Source organism: Meles meles, chromosome 1, assembly GCF_922984935.1.
Source record: "Meles meles chromosome 1, mMelMel3.1 paternal haplotype, whole genome shotgun sequence".
Classification (NCBI taxonomy): Eukaryota; Metazoa; Chordata; class Mammalia; order Carnivora; family Mustelidae; genus Meles; species Meles meles.
The window spans coordinates 164,793,090-164,814,303 of NC_060066.1; the positions used below are offsets into that span (position 1 = coordinate 164,793,090).

A 21,214-nucleotide genomic window follows, 5' to 3' on the forward strand; every position below is an offset into this window, starting at 1 on the left:
TATTTATTTTTAGGAATTCAGATTTTAATGGGGAAGACAGAAATGTAAAAAATTATTAAAATAATTTGTAATCTTATCGGAGAAGATAGTCTCCAATAAGAGGTATGCACAAGTTGTGTAAGGAACACAGAGGAGAGGACAGAGGATATCCTATAGGATAGGCCAAATTCTCAAAGGCCTTAAATGTTATACTCAATTGTTTGAACATTATTTTGCTTATTTTTTTTTGAAAGATTTTATTTATTTATTTGACAGAGATCACAAGTAGGCAGAGAGGCAGGCAGAGAGAGAGGGAAGCAGGCTCCCTGCTGAGCAGAGAGCCCGATGTAGGGCTCGATCCCAAGACCCTGAGATCATGACCTGAGCCGAAGGCAGAGGCTTTAACCCACTGAGCCACCCAGGTGCCCCAACATTATTTTGCTTATTCTTAAAACAAGTCACTATGTCAGAGCAACTTTGTGAAGGTTTAAGAAAGCACTACCCCTCCTAGGATTTCCTTGTGGGTTTTACTACAATTACTTCTGAGAGTTTCCCTGGCCTAGCCCCATAATTATACCTCAGGTTCAGCAGACAGCAAAAGTCAGGATATAACTGGAAGAGTCAGTCATCTCTAAACTGTTTGGAAGTACCATCTCAGAAGGTAGTAAACCTTTAATATTAAATTTTGACAAATACCTAATTGAGATGCCCTAATCAGTGTGGAGACCTGAAATATCTACAAAACTTTAAAAATAGTGTTCATTTTGGAAATGATAATTGAGTGTATTTAAATTCTGAAAAGAGGGGCGCCTGGGTGGCTCAATGGGTTAAGCTGCTGCCTTCGGCTCAGGTCATGATCTCAGGGTCCTGGGATCGAGTCCCGCATCGGGCTCTCTGCTCAGCAGCGAGCCTGCTTCCCGCTCTCTCTCTCTGTCTGCCTCTCTGTCTACTTGTGATTTCTCTCTGTCAAATAAATAAATAAAATCTTTAAAAAAAAAATTCTGAAAAGAAAGAGCAAGGAAAATAATGCTGGTTTGAATTTTACAAGTTTTAAAAGGCATTCTCAAGGAACTAAACGTAAGTATTTTTGTCTCAAATTAATATTTATTTTCAGTCATTTGATTCTTCAAAAATCACAAGGAAGAAAAGTATTACAACTTACTCTCCAACAACTGGAACTTGTCAAATGAGCCCATTTGCTTCTCCTGCAAGCTCTAAAGAACAAGAGCACGAAAATGAACCATCAAATGGTTAGTTGAACATTCTTTTCCATTTATTGTAATATTTTTCTAGTTACTGGTTAAATCAGAATTTTTATTTAATAATATATGGATCTTACTGCAACTGTTTTTTTCTTAAGGAATTCAACATAAAGAAGTCTAGAATATATAGGTACGACTTTGGACATAAATGTAAACTTTCTAGGCACTTACTTGAAAATGCTACTGCAGACTTTGTTCCCTTACTATCCCATCCATTAAATAGAAATTATGGTCTGACTGCCTTCAGCTACTATCAATTATAGTGGTTACAGATATACCCTTAACAAGCTATCCATCATGTGCATAAATTAAAGGGCATATAATTCAGGTACTGCTGCACTACAGCTTAAGAGAGATACTTATAAATGTTATTTTTATTCATGTTGTCCATTTAGTTTTATCCACATTTCATTTATCTTTATATAGCTTGCTCTTATTTATTATATTTCATTCCCTTCTTTTCCTTTACTGTCTTAAATGCATTTGCAAAAAAATTTGTAGAGTTTTCCACTAGAGAATAACTTCATTTTAATATGAAATTGTTTATTTTAAAATATTTAGCTTAATTTTGACCATGCATATTTCTTGTTCTCTCGTAGTTTATTGCTAAAATATTTATTTAAAAGATATATGATTCTAGATTTCATAGATTTAATTTTTAATATTATAAAAGGTCATGAATCAGTGACATGTCAGGTTTCTATAATATAAAATTCTAAGTAGGCTCAAATTTAATAAAATATATTTTAGATGTGCTGTGATTAGCCTAATTCATATTTTATTGTTTAACATTTATTGAGTGCTAAGAATATACTAGAAGCTACACAGAAACAAAGAAATCTCATTTTACCTAATTTGTTGTAATGAAACCCATAATGAGATCTTAAACTTTTGATTGACTTTTATTTTACTTAAATCAAGTGCTTTTTATCTTAAAGCTATTACTATTAGATTTGCTTTCACAAAAATGTATGAAGATGTATACATTTTCTTCAAGCTCTGTCTGTTTTTAATACACTTAATATATCTTTTGTTTAAAATTAAAAATTAGTACCTTAGAGATGGCACATCTCTATACTGAAATATGAATAGATTTTAAGTGTATGTACTCAATTTCCATATTGAAATTAAATATGGACTTAAGGGAACATTCCTTTTGCCCATAAAAAGATTAGTCACATGATCCCGGTTGACATTTAAGTGGATAATTATCACAGATTATAGTACTAAGTAAGCTCTTTTTTAAAAAGTCATATAGCAAGGGTTCCAGGGGTGCTGGTAATATTCTATTTTTTAACTTAAATAGTGGTTACACTGATTCATTAAACTGTACATATATATGTTTCATATACTCTTTGATATATATATATATATATATATCAAGTCTCAACATAGAATTCTCTAGGATCTTATATCACATTATGTCATTTGTAATCATTACATTGCTTGTCCTAATATGTTATACATATTTTAGAAATAAGAAATCCTGAGTCTTAAAGTAATTTAAGTTCCATGAGATAGTAATTTAAGTTTTGATCTCATAACTTCTATTAACAATTCTCAGTTTTTAAATATTGTACAAAACATAAGATGCCACTTAAATAAGTACTTTTATTTAAATAGCATTTTCAAGGGCATTTTAAGTGCAGTTCACTTCCCATCACACTTGGGATATAATTCAAAACCTAATCATAACTTCTAAGGCCATACATCATCAAATACCTGACCACCTCGTCTATCTCCTTTTCTGTTACCCTTCCCATATTTACACTACTTTAACCACTCTTACTTTCTTGCTATTCATCAATCATGTTAAACCCCTTCCTGCCACAAGGTCATTGCACTTACAGGTCTCTCAGCCTGTATTCCTTCTGGAATACTCTTCCTCTAGGTATTTATATGTATTTTCTATGTACATTTGAACTGTGTACTATGTGAACAGATGATTTATTATTACATTTAAATACATTTATACTTATAAAAAAAGAAAAATCTGTTTCTAATTCTTCCCTCTACTTAGACTCTCCATGCGGGCAAAAAACAGGGTGAGTGAGTTTATACTTTTGAAAGATATATATTTAGCTTAAAAAGTGAGTTTATAGGGGTACCTGGGTGGCTCGGTGGGTTAAAGCCTCTGCCTTCGACTCAGGTCATGATCTCAGGGTCCTGGGATCGAGCCCCGCATCAGGCTCTCTGCTCAGCAGGGAGCCTGCTTCCCCTTCTCTCTCTGCCCGCCTCTCTGCCTACTTGTGATCTCTGTCTTTCAATTAAATAAATAAAGTCTTTTTTTAAAAAAAGTGAGTTTATAAAAAAAAGTGAGTTTATACTTTTGAGAGATATATATTTATTTACTCATTGTTATTGTTATATATGTTTGTATGTGTGTGTTAACATTATATTGCTGCCCTCCCCTGCCTCTTAGCAAATTTCTCCAAACTATTATGCTTTTCGATAAAGAGGAAGGATGCATCAGACTTACTATTTAATAATTAGAGTAGAAGGATAAACAACAAATTTGCATAGTCAAAGAGAATATTTGTGAATTAGATAATAGATCTGTAGAAATCAGCCAGACTGTAGCAATGTGATAACACAGAGATAAAGAAATGGAGAACATGATAGAATGGTAAAGAGAAATGATGAATAGACAAGAAGCTCCAACATATGTCAGATAGGAGCTCCACAAGGAGAAAATAAGGAGAATGGGCTGAAGCAGTATTCTAAGATAAAAGGACTTTCAATTTTTCATAATTTCAATTTCATAGTTAAGGAAAGATGAGAATTTCCAGATTGGAATAGCATACTTAGTCTGAGCAGGATGAATAAAAACAAATCCACACATAGTCATATGGTAAAATTACAAACTGTCAAAGACAAAGAGAAAATTTTAAAGGCCACCAGAGGAAAGACATATAACCCCCAAGGAAATGACAGACTGATTGTAGATTTTTCATCTATATCAACAGACTCCAGCAGGAAGTGGAATAATACCAACTAAAAATCACAGCTGAAAATTTTTATTTAGGAATGAAGATGAAATAAAGATTTTTTTTTTCAGACAAAGTTTGAGAGAATTTAACATTCACAGAGACTCCCTGAAGGGACTACTAAAAAATGTACTTGTAATATGTCTCCAAAGGCAAAGGAAACAAAAGCAAAAATGAACTTTTGGGACTTCATCAAGATCAAAAGCTTCTGCACAGCAAAGGAAACAGTCAACAAAACAAAAAGGCAACCCATGGAATGGGAGAAGATATTTGCAAATGACAGTACAGACAAAAGGTTGATATCCAGGATCTGTAAAGAACTCCTCAAACTTAACACACACAAAACAGATAATCATATCGAAAAATGGGCAGAAGATATGAACAGACACTTCTCCAACGAAGACATACAAATGGCTATCAGACACATGAAAAAATGTTCATCATCACTAGCCATCAGGGAGATTAAAATTAAAACTACATTGAGATACCACCTGACACCAGTTAGAATGGCCAAAATTAGCAAGACAGGAAACAACGTGTGTTGGAGAGGATGTGGAGAAAGGGGAACCCTCTTCCACTGTTGGTGGGAATGCAAGTTAGTGCAGCCACTTTGGAGAACAGTGTGGAGACTCCTGAAGAAATTAAGAATAGAGCTTCCCTATGACCCTGGAATTGCACTGCTGGGTATTTACCCTAAGGATACAGATGTAGTGAAAAGAAGAGCCATCTGTACTCCAATGTTTATGGCAGCAATGGCCACGGTCGCCAAACTGTGGAAAGAACCAAGATGCCCGGGGCACCTGGGTGGCTCAGTGGGTTGAGCTGCTGCCTTCGGCTCGGGTCATGGTCTCGGGGTCCTGGGATTGAGTCCCGCGTCGGGCTCTCTGCTCAGCCTGCTTCCCTCTCCCTCTCTCTGCCTGCCTCTCTGTCTACTTGTGATCTCTCTCTGTCAAATAAATATAAATTAAAAAAAAAAAAACAAAAACCAAGATGCCCTTCAACGGACGAATGGATAGGGAAGATGTGGTCCATATACACGATGGAGTATTATGCCTCCATCAGAAAGGATGAATACCCAACTTTTGTAGCAACATGGACTGGACTGGAAGAGATTATGCTGAGCAAAATAAGTCAAGCAGAGAGAGTCAAGTATCATATGGTCTCACTTATTTGTGGAGCATAACAAAGAACACGGAGGACATGGGGATATGGAGAGGAGAGGGAGTTGAGGGAAACTGGAAGGGGAGATGAACCATGAGAGACTATGGACTCTGAAAAACAACCAGAGGGTTTTGAAGGGGCGGGGGGGGGGGGGGGAAGTTGAGGAACCAGGTGGTGGGTAATAAGGAGGGCACGTACTGCATGGAGCACGGTGTGGTGCAAAAACAATGAACACTGTTACACTGAAAATAAACAAATAAAAATAAATAAAAGAGTAAAAAAATGTAAAAAAAAATGTACTTGTAGAAGTAAACTGAGCCTCAGTAAAGGAATGGAATGCAAAGAGCAATGGTGAGAAAATAAATCAGCAAACATGTTGGCAAATTTAATTATAAATACAAATACAAAAATGTGACTACAAATTCTGCTGGCTATAGAAAAAAAGACAATTTAAGATGGGGTTAAAAACAAACAATAGACTATCATAGCATGGAATACTGATGAAGGAGCAAAAGAAGCTGAAGTGTTTTAAGATTCTTATAATTTTTAGGGAGCAGAAGAATATCTGTTAACTGACTTTATAATCGTGTGTGTGTGTGTGTGTGTGTGTGTGTGTGTGTGTGTTTTATTTACTTGCCTGTAAAAATGGGGAAAATAATAGTTTCTATCTCAGGATTGTTGTGAGAATTAAATAAAGTAATATACAAAAAGCACTCAGAACATTGCCTGGCATGTAGTAAGTTTTCAATACATACTCTAACTATTTTTATTAATATCATTATTATTTGGGCTTAAAGACGTAGGATGATTAAATGTAAAGGGATAGAAAAAAACAAAGCAAATATTAACTTAAAAAATTAATAGCTGTTGTAAGAATATTAATACAGACAAAAATAGACTTGAAGGGGTGCCTGGGTGGCTCAGTGGCTTACAGCCTCTGCCTTCGGCTCAGGTCATGATCCCAGGGTCCTGGGATCGAGCCCCGCATTGGGATCTCTGCTCGGCAGGAAGCCTGCTTCCCTTCCCCTCTCTCTCTGCCTGCCTCTCTGCCTACTTGTGATCTCTGTCTGTCAAATAAATAAATAAAATCTTTTTAAAAAATAGACTTGAAGACAAAAAAAGCTTTATTGAAGATATATGAATCTATTCATAGTGAGAGAAGGGAAGAGTCACTACTAGAAAAAGTTTCCTGAAACTATGTGCATCTAAAACAAAAACAAAACATAATGAAATAGGATAGGAGTACAAGGAGAGACTCACAAATCCCTAATTATAGTTAATTTTAAAGTACCTCCTTCAGAAACTGATGAAATAAATAAAACTTAGGTAGGGTATAAACAGTTTGAACATAGCAAGTGTGATCTAATGAGCTGTGGTCAAACAAGTGTAATACCCAACACATGATAAAGCAGGACCTAAAACTTTTCAAAAATATAACCAGTCTGGAGTCGCAAAATACTAGAATTGCTGTCACATTCTATGACCAAAATTTTGTGTAGTTAGGAATCAACAATAAAAAGGCAGCCCTCTAAAAATTTTAGCCCATGTGTTTGGAAATCTAGAGCCTTCTAAATAATTCATTGTTCAGAAAAATCATAATGGAAAGTATAAAATATTTAGAATGAATGATGATGACAATAAAAAACTTAGAGGAAAACTTTAACCTAAATACTGCATTATACTAAAACAGTTTTTAGTGGAAATTTTATACTTATAAATGTGTATATTTAGGAAGGAAGAATGATTGAAAACTAATAAGCCAAGCATTTAACTCAGAAGGATGGAAGAAGAATAAAATGAACCTCAGGAAATACAAGAAAGGAAATAGTAAAAGATACAAAGTATTAAATACAAATAAAGTGTTAAATAGAAAACAAGGCAGTGTTAAAGAAAAGCAACAAAATCAAAAGCAGTTTCTTTGAAAAGACTAATCATATGGTAGACTCTGGCAAGACTGATTTCTTTTTAAGTGGGAAAAGGAGCAATATGTATTTCAAAGGAGCTGATAAATTACTATCAGCTTAAATATATGATGAGCAGTTTGAGATATATGAGACAAATGCTTCTTAATGTGGTCCACAATCTAATTTGGATGGAAGATTTTAAAACTTACCATTCTGCTTGTCAAATATTAATGTTTTCGTAGCTAAAAAGCAATTCTAATTTTCTCATTGATACCTTTCTATTCAATAATATAGGTAATATTTTAAGAATATTACATTTCTTGCGTGGGACTCAATAAAGGTATTTTGAATTTTAAAAAAGGAACCATTAACATTGTTATTTTTCATAAATTGATCCTCTAAAGCAGTTCTTTGCTCTCCACTCTTGTTTAATAGTAATAATTTGGTTAATTAAAAGAATAACATGATTTCGGGGTGCCTGAGTGGCTCAGTAGGTTGGGTGTTGGACTCGGATCCTAATTCTGCCACTTACTAGTTGTACTCGGATCCTAATTCTGCCACTTACTAGCTTTAGGGCCTTGGATAAGATATGTGGCTGTTCTGTGCCTCTCTGTCCTCACCTGTAAAATGGGAATAAGAGTGACCAATGCAGAGTTTTGCAGATTAGTTTATATATGTAACATTTAAAACAGTGCCTGGTCCTAAAAATACTATTTAAGTGTTAGCTGTTATCATTAACATGTATTGTTAATTAACTGATTGTATTTCTAAACATCATGATCTGTTGAAAATTATCTTCATTAGTTAGAGAAGGGGCTCCCTGAGCCTTACCAGAAAGTCCAAATACAATTTTGGTTTGTTTGTTTGTTAAAGGGTAGTTTTGGGTTTTTTTTTTAAAGATTTTATTTATTTGACAGAGATCACAAGTAGGCAGACAGGCAGGCTCTCTGCTAAGCAGAGAGCCCAATGCATGGCTCGATCCAGGGACCCTGAGACCATGACCTGAGCCAAAGACAGAGGCTTACTGAGCCACCCAGGCACCCCCAAAAACAATTTTGAATATAGCCCAGATTCACTGATGGTATATTTTTCACCAGCGTTTTATGAAACTGCCTTTAAAGGAGATCACATTCACAAGTATTTGTTATATATAACCTAGCAAGAAAAAGTCCGTGTAGAATCTGCAGCTGTTTACTGTATGTTAATTGCTAATAGAATGAAATGAAATAAAGAAAGCAATTATTAGTAACTGGAATACTCTTTTTTCTTCCTTCTTTAGGGGGGTGGAGGGGCAGAGGGAGAGGGAGTGAGAGAATACCAAGTCACAGAGCCCAAGCAGGGCTGGATCTCACAACCCTGAATTCATGACCTGAACCAAAATCAGGAGTCAGATGCTATAACCGACTGGGCCACCAAGGAACCCCAGTAACTGGAATACTCTTAATGGTATATTGGAGTCCGAATAGTCTCTGTTAACTGATCCAAGTGTTATTCTTAGAGATATTAAAACTCCTCCTATTTAGCAATTGGAAAAGTATATTAGAAGTGTAAGTCCTTCTATAAGAAGATTGAGATTAATGCTATTAATTATATTTTATAGAATAAGATCTAATCCCCTTACCATAATAAAAATGTTTCAGCAGGCATTGAACACCTGGTGAAAATTCAAATAAAGCATTCTTTTACTATTTCTCACCTAACTTTATTGACTGATGGTGCTAAAATGTGAAAATTAATTACAAGTTAAAGGAACAAAGTAATTTTAATATTTAATTGTGGAGCTTTATTGAATGCAGACAGCATAGCACAAAATTCAGGAAATTAGTATTAACCTTTAGGCAAAGATTTTCTGAAAATAAGGTTTAATGTGTATCAAGGGATTTCATATCCAGCTTGATTTTTTTTTTAAGAAAGATGGATTTTAACAGATTTTTTTCCTCAGAGTTCTCTAAAGTCATAAAAATTGTTGCTGTTTTTCCCTTTAATGCTTTGTTAAATAAACTCTTACTGTTTGGAATTTAAGGATAGAGACAAGTCAAATAATGAAAAGTTAAAACAAGAGAGATAACCAGTACTTTAGGAAGATCTCTAAATTATAATTTTTTCTCTTTTTAGAATTAAAGACTATTTTGAGTTAATTTAGTTATGATACAGTTCTGGGTTTTTGTTTTTTTTTTTTCTTTTTTCTTTTAGAGAATCCATAAGATCTAAAGTAACAATGAGGGAAATTATTATTCATCAGTTTCTGAACCAACTTACTCAGTGAAATTATAAATATCAGAGAATAGAAAATATGCATTAAATAAGCTTTTCCCCTAGTAACAGAAGCAAATAAGAATAATGGAATAAAAATTAAGTGAAGGAAAAGGGTGCCTGGGTGGCTCAGTGAGTTAAGCCTCTGCCTTCGGCTCAGGTCATGATCTCAGGGTCCTGGGATCGAGGCCTGCATCAGGCTTTCTGCTCAGCAGGGACCCTGCTTCCCAGTCTCTCTCTGTCTGCCTCTCTGCCTACTTGTAATTTCTCTCTCTGTCAAATAAATAAATAAATAAATATTATAAATATATTAATAAATAAAATTATAATAAATAATAAATTAAAAATCTTTAAAAAAAAGAAGCAAACAACAAAACAGCTTCTGTTAAAAAAAAAATTAAGTGAAGGAAAAAGTATAAACCAGCATTAAGAAGTCTGTTCCAGATCATACGTTAATATGTTAATAAATTACGTTTGAAAATTTAAAGAAATTGCCTTCGTGTTATTTCATATAGAAGTATCGGACCCTCCTGCAGTAGTAGTACATAGAACTATACTTTCCAATTCATGTAGACACAGAGCATTTGGATTGTGGCTCATCTGCACGGAGATGTGCTATAAGCATAAAATATATACCATGTATCAAAGACAGTGTGAAAAAGAGAATATGAATGATCTCACTAATAATTTTATATTATTATGTGTCAAAATTGTAGTATTTTCACCAGTTTTTCCTTTGTGAAGAACAGGACATTGAGTTAAGTAATAGTTCCTGTGCCAGTTATTGAACAAATGGAACAACATAAAAATACATAGTGTAAGGTGGTTGTCACCAACTATACATTTAAAAAATGATTTTTTTGGACTTCTTTTCATTAGTAGTAAAAAGTTTCGATTATTCATTCATCTGCTTACTTATTCATTCAATAAACATTTATTAAAGGCCAGTGTATGTAAGATATTAAGAATTTTCTTGCTAATATGTCCTCAAATACTTGTTATACATCAAATATGTTTGAATTTGGTATATTTGGTACAAATACTGTATATTTGGTACAAATACTGTACCATGAAGTACAGTAGAACCAACAACTAAATGGAGAACTCATAAAACAATTACCTACTTGACTGCTAATAAGTGCAAACATCATATTCTACTGGGCTGTAAAATCAAATTTACCTTTCAACCCCACACACAGGATCTTTCCAAGAATTAAGCAAATCATTATGCATTTTTTCAATATGTTTTTAAAGTCAGGCACGTTTATCAAATTTATTTTACTGTGACATCACTAGAAGCTTACTATTTTTTAGATATAAGTATCACCAACCCGGGTTCCTGGGTGGCTCAATGGGTTAAGCCTCTGCCTTTGGCTCAGATCATGATCTCAGGATCCTGAGATCAAGCCCTACACTGGACTTTCTGCTTAGCGGGGAGCCTGCTTTTCCCTCTCTCTGCCTGCCTCTCTGCCTACTTGTGATCTCTCTCTGTCAAATAAACAAATAAAATCTTAAAAAAAAAAAAAAAATCAGGGGCGCCTGGGTGGCTCAGTGGGTTAAAGCCTCTGCCTTCCGCTTGGGTCATGGTCCCAGGGTCCTGGGATCAAGCCCCACGTCGGGCTCTCTGCTCAGTGGGAAGCCTGCTTCCTCCTGGCTCTCTGCCTGCCTCTCTGCCTGCTTGTGATCTCTCTCTCTCTCTGTCAAATAAATAAATAAAATCTTTAAAAAAGAAATCACCAACCCACTGTTAACTTTGAGGCAAAAAATAGGAGTGAAATAATACAAACTGGAAACTTTAAGATGATATTGTTTATTAAAATATTTGATGAAAGTATCCTTTATCTAGTAAAGATTGTTTTTTTTTCCTACATAAAGTCACCATGAATAAAATATTGGATATTGGGAAATTAAAAAAAACTATTGAAAAATTATTCATAATAGTGATTTTTCTTTTCTATAGCAAATTCTAGGATACTTTTTCTTTACTTCTCTTTCATTAGTCTACCTTTTTATTCTATATCTAAAGTTTGGTGATCTAAATTCTATTTAAAATTTGACAGTTTCCCCCTTAACTTTAAGTTCTTCTTTTTACTATATGTATATAGGAAAGAGGAAAAAATTGAGTCACCTCAGTTTAACCAAAAGGAAGGAATCTACAACAAAGGACAATGATGAGTAAGTTTATCGTTTTTGAAATAATAAATACATGTCTTGAAAGAAAAGAGTCATATTTCTTAAAGTAATAATTTAAGAGAAATAACTTATTTGCAAAAATTAAAAAATAGTTTATACCTGAGTCGTAATATTCTTTTTTGAGGAAGTAAAATATTTTGTGATGCATTTTGCAGGGTTCATGTGATCATGATATGTGATATCTTAAATTTTTAAAAATATTTCTTCATTTGAGAGAAAGAGAGAGTGCAAGTGGGGTGAGCAGAGTTGGAGAGGGAAAGAGAGAATCTCAAGCAATCTTCCCACTGAGTGCAGAGCCCATGCAGGGCTCAATTTCAGGACCGCAAAATCATGATCTAAGATAAAACCAAGAGTTGGACACTCAACTGACTGAACCACTCAGGTGCCCCTATGAGATCTTAATTTTAATACTCATTGAGCACAGCTTCCCAGCCCATGAATAAGAGACTAACTTAAGTTAAATCTGGGGAGGGGCACCTGGGTGGCTCAGGGGGTTAAGCCGCTGCCTTCGGCTCAGGTCATGATCTCAGGGTCCTGGGATCGAGTCCTGCATCGGGCTCTCTGCTCAGCAGGGAGCCTGCTTCCCTCTCTCTCTCTCTCTGCCTGCCTCTCTGCTACTTGTGATCTCTGTCAAATAAATAAATAAAATCTTTAAAAAAAGAAGATAAATCTGGGGAATAACGACCTTTTCAGATTTTATATGGATGGAAAGTAATACCTCGTCTAAGAACATAGTGCCTAACAAATAGCTGGTTCAGGAGCTAGGAACACAGTGAAGCCAGCAGAGTAAGCGATCTAGAGGAACCCAGCCTGCTTTTATACCAGCACCCAACTATTTTCATACTGGCCAGCCAATGCTGCCTTGAATGAAGGTAGTATTTACAAAAATCTACTTCTTCTATGTATTCTAGAAAGAATAGTTATATCTATCCACTGAGGCTGGAAAATTGAATTAACCAGAAGAGGGGGTTAAATTTTCAAAGTAGTTCATATGTTCAGCTCATTGACCCTTTCAGCTATATTGTCTTTGTGCCATGCAATATGATGGGTGGGTAAAAATGAAGAAATTGGGAGCTTATGGCTTTATGTTGTAAGTTAATATACCTTTCCAAACTTAGAAATAGGTTATAAGTTATGTTTCAAAATTTTTTACTCATTTGAGTGGAATTCAGAGTGCATTTTCCATATAAACAGTGTTGTAACTAGTGGTTATGACCCCAGAAGTCTATTTTTTTTCATAATGTAGCCGAACTAGTCTAGAGTATCAGTACTAGTCTAGAGTAAAATATACAAAAATTGAATGCCAGTTAGAGTACAACAAGGACAAAGAGAAGTGTTTCACAAAGAAATTTCTTTGTTTGGCATCTCCTACATCTATCATCATATCCCCTTTATTTGCTTTTACTAGATGCTTTTCCTAGCCATGCTCCCTCATCTCCAAATATTTTCATTTTCCCTGTCCCACAAGTATTTTTGTTGTAAATTACTACTCCTTCCTTCCCCTAGCAAAGTTCCCATTTCCTCAGTGAGACCAATTTTAACCAGATATTAAGAGGAAAGCATTCTTTGGGTTCCCAGGTGGCTCAGTTGGTTTAAACATCCAACTCCTGGTTTCACCTTAGGTCATGATCTCAGGATCATGAGACTGAGCCCTGCATTGAGCTCCGTTCAGCATGGAAGCTCCTTCAGATTCTCTCGCCTGCCTCCTTTGCTTCTCCTCCCACTGATGCTCTCTCTAAAAAAATAAAAAATCTTTCCCAAAAAAAGGGAAAGAATTCTCTTTTTGTTTAACTTATTTAATGTATTTTTTAAATTTTATTTATTTATTTGACAGAGAGAGATCACAAGTAGGCAGAGAGGCAGGCAGAGAGAGTGAGAGGGAAGCAGGCTCCCTGTGGAGCAGAGAGCCCAATGCGGGACTCGATCCCAGGACCCTGAGATCATGACCTGAGCCGAAGGCAGCAGTTTAAATCCCTGAGCCACCCAGGCGCCCCTTATTTAATGTATTTTTTAATTGGCAATGTATACACACAGAAAAAGAAATTTTACAAAAGGACATACAGTGAGATCAAGTGGCAAGTAACAATTTTTGAAATGTATGATTTTATATTTGAAAGCAGATACCTGGGTGTTAGGTAAGACTGATGAATCACGGAACTCTGTCTCTGAAACTATATTGTTAATTAATTGAATTTAAGTTTTAAAAATTAAAAAAAAATGAAAGCAGATACCTGCTAAACCAAATGAATTTCTGATATAATTAAATGAAGTATAACAAACTTAGGAATAAAAGTAGGCAGTGAAGGAGAAAATTTTTTTGAACAGAATACCACATAAACAAGCAAAACTTACCCTTGCTTTCTGCCCAATCAGCTCCCCTTAATGCTATTCTAACTTTTTATAGTTTCATCCTTTCCTTATTCTGAACCCATCGATTTGCTATGGTGCCAGATTTTTAACAATAGCTCTTGTAGCAGTGAGCTTTCAAGTAGCAAGGGAACAAGAACCCTTGTTATGGTTCACTTAGGAATTTGCCTGTATTTATTTAATTTCTCTAAATATTTATTTCTAAAAATCCCTATTACTTATGTGTATCATTCTATGACTTGATATTAGAATTAGTGAACTTAAGGACAAGCCAGGATATTTTACAAAAGATAAAAATAGGCTTGCTGATTTTTTTTTTCCCCAAAGATTTTATTTATTTATTTGACAGACAGAGATCACAAGTAGGTAGAGAGGCAGGCAGAGAGAGAGAGGAGGAAGCAGGCTCCCCGCCGAGCAGAGAGCTGATGTGGGGCTCGATCCCAGGACCCTGGGACCATGACCCAAGCCGAAGGCAGAGGCTTTAACCCACTGAGCCACCCAGGCGCCCCATTGCTGATTTTTTTTTTTGTACTCATTATATAATTAGTCAATTCCAGTCAATAAAGCCATTTTACTAGCTTTAATAATGGGTTCTTCATTTGTTCTATTTGTTTGGATTTCTTTTATTATCTTGTAAACCCATTCTAAAGCCTTGGTTTTTGAAAACCTGAAATTAAATTGAACATTTCACCTCTATACATCAGTTTTAAATGATATAACATTTTATTTATTTATTTATTTTTAGATTTTATTTATTTATGATAGAGTGAGAGAGGGAACACAAGCACAGGGGAGCTGGAAAGGCTCCCAAGCAGGGAGCCCAATATGGGGCTTGATCCCAGGACTCTGGGAACATGACCTGAGCCGAAGGCAGATACCAAATGACTGAGCCACCCAGGCACCCCGATATAGCATTTTATATTTTGTTTTGGAAAAGTTCGGGTTGTCCAGAGAAACAGAACTAAGTACAGAGACATATATATGTAATAATATAATAATAATATAGCATTAATAAAATATAACAGTTAATGATAATAAAATGGCATTGATGTAATTGTTATTAATAATTAAAATGTATTGGGGTGCCTTGGTGGCTCAGTCGGTTAAGCATCCAACTCTTGATTTCAGCTCAGGTTATAATCTCACGGTTGAGGGATCAAGCCCATTGGGCTCTGTGCTCAGCAGGGAGTCTGCTGGAGATTCTCTCTCTCCCTCTACCTTTGCCCTTCCCCCCACTTGCATGTGCACACATGTTCTCTCTCTCTAAAATAAGTAATCTTGGGGCACCTGGGTGGCTCAGTGGGTTAAAGCCTCTGCCTTTGGCTCAGGTCATGATCCCGGGGTCTTGGGATTGAGCCCCGCATCAGGCTCTCTGCTCAGCAGGGAGCCTGCTTCCTTCTTCTCTCTCTGCCTGCCTCTCTGCCTACTTGTGATCTCTGTCTGTCAAATAAATAAATAAAATCGGGGCGCCTGGGTGGCTCAGTGGGTTAAAGCCGCTGCCTTCGGCTCAGGTCATGGTCCCAGGGTCCTGGGATCGAGCCCCACGTCGGGCTCTCTGCTCAGCAGGAAACCTGCTTCCTCCTTTCTCTCTGCCTGCCTCTCTGCCTAGTTGTGATTTCTCTCTGTCAAATAAATAAAATACTAAAAAAAAAAAATAAAATTAAATAAATAAATAAATAAATAAAATCTTTAAAAAATAATAAAATAAGTAATCTTTAAAAAAATAATTTAAAAATACTGATGATGAGTTTTTATATATATATCCATATATATATATTGGCATATATAGAGATAGATTGATTATGAAGAATTGGCTCATGCAATTAGAGAGGCTAAGTTCTACCATCTACCATCTGCAAGCTTGAGATGCAAGAAAGCCAGTAGTGTAATTCAAGTTCAAGTCCAGAGGCCTGACAACCAGGGAAACTGATGGTGTAAATCTGAGTTTAAGAGCAGAAGAGCAATGTCCCAATTCAAATAGGCAAGTAGGGTGAGTTGCCTGGGTGGCTCAGTGCCTTTAAGGTCTAACTCTTCATTTCAGTTCAGGTCATGTTCTCAGGGTCATGAGATAGAGCCTCATGCTGGCCATGGTGCCTGCTTGAGATTCACTCTTTCCCTCTCCCCCTACCTCTCCCCTCCATGCTTGCTCTCTTGCTCTGTCTCTAAAAAATAAATTTAAAAAATAAAACAATTCAAAAAAATAAACAGGCCGGGAACCAATCCTCCCTCCCTCCACTTTTTGTTATGTTGAGCCCTTCAAAGAATTAAATGATGCGCACCTACTATGGGAACCCTACTAAGTCAAATAGTACTGAAGTGGTTATACAGTGGTGATTTTTTCTAACTCCATCATTCCTTCTATTAGTCAGCCTTTTTAAAATTCATGGGTTATAGTGATAAAGGGTTTTTCCTAGCTTCCCCCTTTCCACATTTGCAGCCTTTCTCAGAGACAGTAGATCTTTGGCTCCTAATAGCAGCAATATATTTTCATATTTGCTTAATCTTACATGAACACAAAATAGTTTCAGAATTCTTGCACTCATAGTGCTATTAAAAACCAGCTTGCAAAGCATTCAAGATTTGTTTGCAGTCTTTTTATCTTTAATTTGATAGTATATAGACAAATTACTATGTTCAAAACTATGTGGATTAGTTCTCTTTTATATTGTTTTCTGTTTTAATTCCAGTATCGTTAACAGTGCTATATTAGTTTCAGGTGTGAAATATAGTGATTCAACAATTCAGAACATTACTCAGTATTCAGCATGATAATTGTACACTTTAATCCTTATCACCCATTTCACCCATTCCGCGCCCCCCCCATACACAAAGCTCCCCTCTAGTAACCATCATTTTGTTCTCTGTCATTAAGAATCTGTTTCTTGGGGCGCCTGGGTGGCTCAGTGTGTTAAGCTTCTGCCTTCAGCTCAGGTCATGATCTCAGAGTCCTGGGATTGAGTCCCACATCGGGCTCTCTGCTCGGCAGGGAGCCTGCTTCCTCCTCTCTCTCTCTCTGCTTGCCTCTCTGCCTACTTGTGATCTCTCTCTGTCAAATAAATAAATAAAATCTTAAAAAAAAAAAAAAGAATCTGTTTCTTGGGGAATGCTTGGGTGGCTCAGTCAGTTAAGCGTCTGCCTTTGGCTCAGGTCATGATCCCAGGGTCTTGGGATTGAGTTCCAAGTCAGGCTCCTTGCTCAGTGGGGAACCTACTTCTCCCTCTGCGTGCCCCTCCCCCAGCTTATGCTCCCTAGTGCTCTCTAACAAACAAAATTTTATTTACTTTTTTTTTCTTTGACAAACAAAATTTTTAAAAATCTTTAAAACATTTTAAAAAAAGAATCTGCTTATTGGTTTGTCTTCTTTGCTCATTTATTTCTTAAATTCCAGGTACGAGTGAAATCATACAGTATGTCTTGCTCTGACTTCTATTCCTTAGCGTTATACTCCCTACCTAGCTCTATTCATGTTGTTGCAAATGGCAAGATTTCATTCTTTCTTATGGCTGAATAATATTCGTGTGTGTGTGTGTGTGTGTATCACATCTTCTTTACCCAGTTCATCAATTGATGGACACTTGGGCTGCTTCCATAATTTGGCTATTGTAAATAGTGCTGCAGTAATCATAGAGGTGCATGTATCCCTTTGAGTTAGTGTTTTTGTGTTGGGGGGGGGGTAAATATCCAGTAGTGTGATTGCTGGATAATAGCGTAGTTCTATTTTTAACTTTTTGAGGGACCTCCATGCCGTTTTCTGCAGTTGCTGCCCCAGTTTGTATTCCCACCAACAGTGTAAAAATGGTTCCATTTTCTCCACATTACTTGGATTTGTTCTTTGAAGAATTAGTTATTCATTTGAAGTAGTTAGGTTCTCTTGTTTCTGTTTGTATTCAATTTTAATCTTTTTTTCTCTCATCCTTTTTGATTTAATTTTTTTTAAGATTTTATTTGTTTGACAGAGAGAGACGCAGTGAGAGAGGGAATACGAGCAGGGAAAGTGGGAGAGGGAGAAGCAGGCTTCCTGCTGAGCAGGGAGCCTGATGCAGGGCTCGATCCCAGGACCCTGTGATCATGACCTGAGCTGAAGGCAGACACTTAACGACTGAGCCATCCAGGAGCCCCTGATTTAATTTTTTTAACGATGTAAAACATTAACATGGTTCCAAAAGCCAAACTTTACAAAAAAGTATATTCAGAGAAGTGTCACTCGCTGCCCCATTCTTTCTATCTACTCCCTGTAGGTAACCAAATTCATTAATTTCTGGTTTACCTTTCTTATGTTTATTTTTATGAAATTGAGTTGTTTCATTTCTTTTTTCTGATTTCCCTTTTTATACAAAGATGGCGTACAATATGTACTCTTTTACACTTTTTGTTTTTCAATTATGTATATGTCCTAAAATGACACCCTGTTAATCAATTTGGCAAGTTTTAAATATAAGAATTCTTCCAACAGGAAAATACAGTTATTCTAGGCTTAAAATTTTTTCCCCAGAAAACAAGCACTTAGTGACATGTCAATAAAACTCATTTATAAACAAACACCTACACATTAATATTTTATGTGAAGTTCCATATCCTTTATATTCTGAAAGGAAAATATATTGTATAATTCACTGTCATTAGCTTTTCTTCCTCTTGGCAGTTTGCTGCTGGCTACTGTCACTGCTAAGAAAATGCAGTAATGGTGACTATCCTGCAGGGTTTACTTCCATTAAACTTAATTTTCAGATTGTAGATTCACGTGCCATTGTGAGAAGTAAAATAGATCATGTGTACCCGTTTCCCACTTTACTGACATGATAACATCTTGCAAAATTGTGGGACAGTATCACAACCAGAAAATTGACATTGCCACAGTCCGCTGGTTTTTATTCAGATTTCTTGAGTTTTACATGCACTCATTGGTGTGTGTATGTGTATATTCTTAGTTCTCTGTAACTTTATCACATGTGTAGGTTCACCACCGCCAAGATACAGGACATTCCCATCACTACAAAAGTCCCTCCTGTTGTATAAAGGTTATTTTTAGCCATTGGCTTATTCTCTTGTACATAAAAAGTAATTTATTTTAGATTTTTAAAAAATTTCTATACTAATCCAAATAAAACCTTTCTAATTATAAAGAATTATGCTAGAGAGGCGCCTGGGTGACTCAGTGGGTTAAGCCTCTGCCTTTGGCTCAGGTCATGATCTCGGGGTCCTGGGATCGAGCCCTACATCGGGCTCTCTGCTCAGCAGGGAGCCTGCTTCTCCCTCCCCCTCTGCCTTCCTCTCTGCCTACTTTTGATCTCTCTCTCTGTCAATAAATAAATAAAATCTTTTAAAAATAAAATAAAGAATTATGCTAGAACTGGGCTTTTTATTTGTTTGTTATGAATGCAGTTAATTGTGACAGGTAGCCGCTGTCCAGAATTCTAAGCCAGGGGAAAAAAATTCTAAGTCTGAGTTAGTGTTTATTATATTTTAAGCATTCAGTAATGCAACAAGAATCAGATTTATGGATCATTTTCTTCTTAAATCACCCAGTTCCTAAGGGTGAGTTAGTTGAACATGGTTATCAAAAACTTAAAATGAAAAAGTCATGCCTGTTGTCTGTAGGTAAATAAAGACTAAAACAGAGACCAATATTTACAAGAGACTTAGCTTTCAACTGTTCAAAATTTTTGACATGGAAGAATGAAAACCTTCCCCCAAAGATCGATAACAAGATGGGCATGCCCATTTTCACCACTAGTACTCAACAGTTTACAGGAAATTCTAATCAGAGCAATTAGAAGGAGGGAGGGAAGGGAAGAAGAAAGAAAACCAAAGATAAAACTATCTCTGTTTGCAGACAACATGGGGCTATATATAGAAAATTCCAAAGAATGCACAATGACTGTGTTCCTTACTGTGTAACTCTGAATAATTAATTTGTTTCAGTTTCCATATCTGTAAAATGGAATAGATAATGTTTATCACAGAGCATTATTTTAAAGATTAAGATAGAACTTGTAAAGTAGCAAGTACCATGATTTGACTTTAGAAAGAGTTCAGAAAGAAACTTAGCATTGTATTTCATTATTACAATCCAGTTATCATCATTCAAAATAATCAGTTTAGATAAAAAATTAGATAAGTAGAGGTTCTGTGACCAATTTACCTTTTTCTCTATAAGATATAATATTAAGAGGATGAAGAAAACACTGAGGATTTTGTCCCTGTACATATAACTTTCAGGTTTCAAATACATCTCTTATAGGTAGTGACTTTGATGTAAATTATTAGAAATGGAATTAACTAAGAGTTTATTGTAGCCTTTGAGAGAATATGGTACCAACAGAGTAGTAAGGCAAAAACCTGAATATAAAGATTAAATTTCAGTATGGAGGAACAGAGATTGTGTTTAGACCATTATTTTGAGCAATGGTTTGTGGGTAATAAAAGAATGTTCATTAAATTAAGTAAAAGCATTAAGCAGTATCAGGGGCCCAGCAAATCATATACTTGTAATATTGACCATCAATCCTGCTGTAAGATTTCTGTAGCACTCACAGTTTAGGCCAGAGAGTAAAGAATCCAAATAGGTAGGAAATCCAGGATTACAGATTAGAAGGACATGTGTGTGGCAGAAGGTTAAGGGGCTTTTGTTCTTCTTGTAACTATCCCCAACTTTATTAAAATGTAATTGACAAATAAATTTGTATATATTTAAAGTGTATAATGTGATGATTTGAAATATGTGTGTTTATGTACCCATTCCATGAAACTTGTTGTTATCAAGATGGGAGGAGTTGATTTCCTCCAGAAAGAAGTAAAAGAAGGAGGAGAGGAAAGGAGATTAAAATTAAAATGGGCTGGCTGGCTCAATCGGTGGAGCATTTGACTCTTGATCTCAGGATCCTGAGTTTGAGGCCCATGTTAGGCATAGAGTTTACTTAAAAATTAAATTAAAATAAAATTTTTAAAAAATGAAATAAAAATGAAAAGAATGATGGATTTTCTACTAGTCTACTGGTCATGCAGTGAGGACAAGTTTCCCTGAGAAAGCAGCTCAGGCATGTGAAGGATATTCTGAAAACAGTTTCCCCAGTTATTTGATACTCAGGCCATACGGCTCTCCAACATT

The 21,214-nt window shown here is 35.7% G+C and overlaps 1 protein-coding gene across 1 annotated transcript in view; it reads left to right on the plus strand.

The window, feature by feature from the left end:
* Positions 1–21,214, plus strand: part of LOC123926642 (integrin subunit beta 3 binding protein) — a 74,916-nt gene that overhangs the window by 31,529 nt on the left and 22,173 nt on the right. The window contains exons 3-4 of the mRNA XM_045980587.1: positions 1,094–1,229; positions 11,652–11,721. Of these exons, the coding sequence (XP_045836543.1) occupies positions 1,094–1,229; positions 11,652–11,721 (206 nt within the window). The remainder of the gene's footprint in view (positions 1–1,093; positions 1,230–11,651; positions 11,722–21,214) is intronic.